The following is a 4,806-nucleotide window of genomic DNA, read 5'->3' as shown; positions in this document are numbered from 1 at the left end:
AATGTTTCATCATTCCGTCGAGTAAAACGACGTTAAACAATTGCGCTATTGGGAGGCAACTTAATGCTTTCTTTATTTTTATTTATACTTTTTATTTTCTTTCACTTAGTTTATTTTATTTTTAGTTTTTAATTTTTTTTTTTAATGAAGAAGTTCAATTTTTAGGTAGGAGATTAATTTTGATAAGGCGTGACCACAATTTTTATAGCTCTCCGAGATGCATCAACCAAAATTTCTTTTTCAGATGATCCTTTTTTATAAGCCGTGGCCACGCCTTATCTCAAACTACCTTCTGATTTTGTTTTGAGCAATAGCTTTTAAAAATTTGATTTCTTTACTTTATTTTCTTTAGGATATTTTATTTATGATAAAAAAATAAAAAATAAATAAATACGCTTTTTATTGATTTTCACTTTTTTTTCCCACAACCCTTTTTTCTAACATTTTTTATTTTTATTTTTTTCATGCCTCTGATGATTCAACTGAACCAAATTTTGAAGCGAGGTGGAATATAAAATTTCAAAGATGGAGAAAAATTTGGACGCCTTGATAAAGCACCAGGGGGATCTACCTCCTTGCCCACCATCACCATAGACTACTTAGTCCGAGTTGCTCGCAAATCAGGGGAGTTTCATATTTCTTTTCATTTCTTTTGTGAGCCATTTTCTTTTTTATACATTGAGGACAATATATAGTTTAGGTGTGGAGGAGGAATTTGTTAATCACATGATTTCCTTTTCTTTTTGATATTTTTTTATGCTTAGAATTAGGTGTGCTTTAATTCATATATGCTATTTTTCTTTTGCAACCTTGAGTTTTTTTTTATAACCTAGAATACCATGTAAGTTAGGGATACATTTTTGTTTGAGTTTTAATGCATGAAAGTGCTAAGCATGATTAGTTTTTCTTTAAAATTATTTGATGGTATCTGATTAGTTTATTGATTGAAAAATGCACAAGACTTAATGCAAATTTGAACATTCAACTGAGCTTTTGAGCCTAAAAGCAGTTCATTATAATTTGCTCTAATTTTTTTTGCTGAGTGTTATAAAACTTAGTGTGTATATTCTAGAACTTGCTTGTGAATGTATATTGAGACTACATTTTTGGACTGATGCTTTAATATGATAAGGGCAATTAGAATCAACCAATTGTTAGACTTTAAAAAGACCTACCTTATTGATTTTTCTTTTAGTTAGCCACTTTGAGCTTATTTTCCATTTATTTTTCTTATTTTTAACACATATTGTTTAGCCCAAGACCTTTCATTTGTTACTCCTATTTTTCTACCCTTGTTAAGACAAGAGGAAAAGTGTCGCATGGTATAAAAGGAACAGAAAAATGCCAGAAAAAAAAAAGAAAAAAAAGTAGTGATGGGAAGAAATTTGAAAAAAATAAAATAAAAAAAATAAGGAAGAAAATGTTGAAAAAAAAGTTGAAATTTGTACCTTTCATAAAAGAGGATAATTGGAGAAGCGTTTAACAAATATATTGAATTAAATTGTTACATGTTATTTCTCCAAAGTTTTTAGTGCAAATATAAGATGTGGAGACAAATTTTAAAGTTTTTATAGTATGTTTTGTGGCTATATGGCAAAGTTATCATGCAAGTAAATAACTTTTTGTCTTGATTGTGAAACACTTTAATTTTTCTTTTTATCATACCCTTTTCTAAGCCCCATTACAACCCTTCTCAAGTCCCTTTTGATTTTTGCATATAATATATGTGTGGTGGTAGAGGCTTGATTCATTAGCAAGCTTATGGTAGTAACATGCTATGTTTTGATTCTGAGAGCAAATGCACCATAAACACTTTGAGAGTATTGAGTGAAACCATGTTAGGGTGTTAAGTCTTGTTGCATTTAATTTTGATGGATTAGTGAGATACTTGTTTTTTTTTTGTTACAAAATTTATCCTATAAGTGCTATTCTCTTGATTGTCATTATGATTAAACTCATTGATTTATGTTAACTTATTTGGTATTTGTGGATATTAAAAGAGATGAAAAGGAAGTATAGAGGAGAATTAGTATCTTGAGTTGAGGTATCCTTGAGGGTAAGCATGGATTAGGTGTGGGAGAATTTGATAGATCATAAATAGTTATATTTATTGTGTTTAATTCCCTTATATTTTGATCGGATATTGTGCTTAATTGTGGAAATTGTGTTTGTTCTGATCTAGGTGGTGAAATATCAGCGATTAAGTGGAATTCAGCTTAAAGACATGTTTTAAAGCATCACTTATCAAAAATCAAGTCTTTTAGAGGAAGAGTGAAAATTTATGCAGAAGGTCATTTTCAACAAGGCTTGACCATGCCCTACAATCTGTGAGCTGCTGAAATCTGTTGAAGAGAATTTTGAATTTTTTAAGTTAAAGTCATGGTGGGCCCACTTTTATGTTATTTCTTTCATTTTGAAAGTGCTGGATAAAGAAAACTGTCTCCTATATTATTTAGGACTTTATTTGTTTAGATTCCCCTTTATTTTAGTTTTCCTTATGGGATTAGAATTATATAGGAACTTTGTTTCTTTTTGGATAGGGATTATTTTATTAGGGTTTTAGGTTTGACTTCCTATATAAGGAGGCTAGTTTTACAAAAGGGGACGGCTTTAAGCTTTTATATTTTTTATATTCTTCCTCTATTCCCTATAACTCTTGTGAATTTTTACTCCACCATGTGTGGCGAAGCTTTTAATTTTTGATTCAAGAGTGAATAAATTTCAATTGTGATTTTATGAGGCTTTGTGCTTAAATAGAATTTCTTCTTCAATTCAAGTATTTTTTATTTCTTGTTTTTATTATTTATGAATTTTTGATATTTATTGAATTGACGACTTAATTTGATATTGATTTTTCTATTGCTATCCTTGAGTTTATAATCTATAATTGTCATGAACGATTGACAAAAGTAGCAAGGAGCTGGCTCATGTGTGTGTGATTGCGGCCTTTTCAAATTACATAGCTTGCATGATAGGCTTTAGGGAAATAAAGGAAGAAGATTAATTCAATTGCAGCTATCTCGATTAATTAATGTTAGTTTAGTCATTCTCATTATTCTTAATGCTATCATTGAGTTGATATAGAATGCTATCGCGCCTAGTTGACTAATGGTAAGTTTTGATCTGGATGTTGGGTTTGAGTCAATTATATTAAGAGAATTTACACTTATTGCGGCTTTTCCGCATAAGTAGACTAAGTACTTGAATAGAAAAATTGATATTTAAGCCTATGATCAGAATTACAATTGGATGAAATTTGCACTCTTGAATTGAAGTTTGATAAGATTGATTTTTATTTACTTTAATATTAAGCTCTTATTATTTTCTTGTTTATTTATAATTTTAGTTCAATCATTCAAAACCCCCTATTTTTGTTATTTAACTTTGAGAAGCTATTCATATTAGTTCCCTTATGATTGGACCTGGTTTCACTATTTCTACAAGTTAGTTTAGGAAAATTAGTAATTTATTTTGAAGGGCTTCGACAACTCGTTCAAATGCTGAGGCAACTTATCTGAGAGCATCCACTACCTTATTTCATGACATGATGCACAAGAAGGTGGAGGTGTATATAGATGACATGATGGTAAAGTCTAAAACAAGGGAAGGGCACTTTCAGGCTCTTGATAAGTTATTAGGATAAGTGGAAAGGTATAATCTAAGGCTCAACCAGAAGAAGAGCGTGTTCGGAGTTACATCAAGGAAGCTGCTAGGGCACACAGTGAGTCAGAGAGGTATTGAGATGGTTTGTGATGTCGGAGCCATTCAAGAGATGTCGGTGTTGAACACAGAAAAGGAAGTCAGAGGTTTCCTGGGATGTCTGCAATATATTAGTAAGTTCATTTCCAAACTGACGATGGTTTGTGATCCCATCTTCAAACTTCTGAGGAAACATCAACCTATTGTGTGGGATGAACACTGTCAGGAAGCCTTCAACATAATCAAGGAATACATGATGAAGCCATCGGTACTTAAGCCGCCAAAGGATGGCAAGCCGCTATTCCTATACTTGGCCTTGGAGAAAGAAGTTGTGGGGGCAATGGTAGGGCAGTATGGACCTAATGACGTGGAGCATGTGGTCTATTACCTTAGCAAGAACTTGTTGCCTTACAAGTCAAAGTACAACCTCGTGGAAATGACGTGCCTAGCCATGATATGGCTACAAGGAAGTTAAGGCACTACTTCCAATCTTATAAGGTGCAAGCAATTTTAAAGACAGACCCTTTGAAGTATTTATTTGAGACTCTGTCCCTTACAGGAAAGCTGGCTAGATGGTTGGTGCTCCTTATAGAATTTGACATTGAGTACATCACTAAGAAGGTAGTCAAGGGTAAGGCTGTGGCAGAGTTTCTAGCCTAGAATGCGATTGGGATTTGGAAATTCCTAATGAGAATCTGGGGGCAATCGAGATCTAAGAATGAAAGATGTACTTCAATGGAGCCATGAATGCAAAGGGTGCAGGCTTCGGGGTAGTTTTGATCACGTTGGAAGGGGAAATGCTACCAATGGCCAAGAGGTTGGACTTTAACGTGACTAATAAAATGGTGGAGTATGAAGCATGTTTATTTGGATTAGAAGCAGTCGTGGTAGCAAGAGCTAAACATATAATGGTTTACAGGGGTTCAATGCTGGTGATCCAACAAGCCCTCAAGGAATAGGAAGTAAAAAAAGAGAGGTTGAAGCCGTATGTCAACTATCTCAAGACTTTATTGTGAAACTTCTCCAAGTGTTCCTTTATACACTTGCCTCGGGATGAGAATCAGATGGCGGATGCCGCTAGCTACTCTATCATCTATATGGGTCAAT

The 4,806-nt window shown here is 33.1% G+C and overlaps 1 protein-coding gene across 1 annotated transcript; it reads left to right on the top strand.

Annotated features, from left to right (window-relative positions):
- The first annotated feature begins 3,742 nt into the window (after positions 1-3,742).
- LOC107260889 lies at positions 3,743-4,174 on the top strand. The gene has a single exon (XM_015716383.1). The coding sequence runs from the start codon at positions 3,743-3,745 to the stop codon at positions 4,172-4,174; it is 432 nt and encodes a 143-aa protein (XP_015571869.1).
- Positions 4,175-4,806: the final 632 nt, after the last annotated feature.

Source organism: Ricinus communis, chromosome 6, assembly GCF_019578655.1.
Source record: "Ricinus communis isolate WT05 ecotype wild-type chromosome 6, ASM1957865v1, whole genome shotgun sequence".
In the NCBI taxonomy this organism is placed as follows: domain Eukaryota; kingdom Viridiplantae; phylum Streptophyta; class Magnoliopsida; order Malpighiales; family Euphorbiaceae; genus Ricinus; species Ricinus communis.
The sequence above is the reverse complement of the archived record's forward strand: the minus strand, read 5'-3'. Positions and strand labels throughout refer to the sequence as shown.

What these genes read in the sequence shown, in the direction of transcription:
- LOC107260889 (XM_015716383.1), top strand. Translation starts at nt 3,743, where the DNA reads ATGGTTTGTGATGTCGGAGCCATTCAAGAGATGTCGGTGTTGAACACA.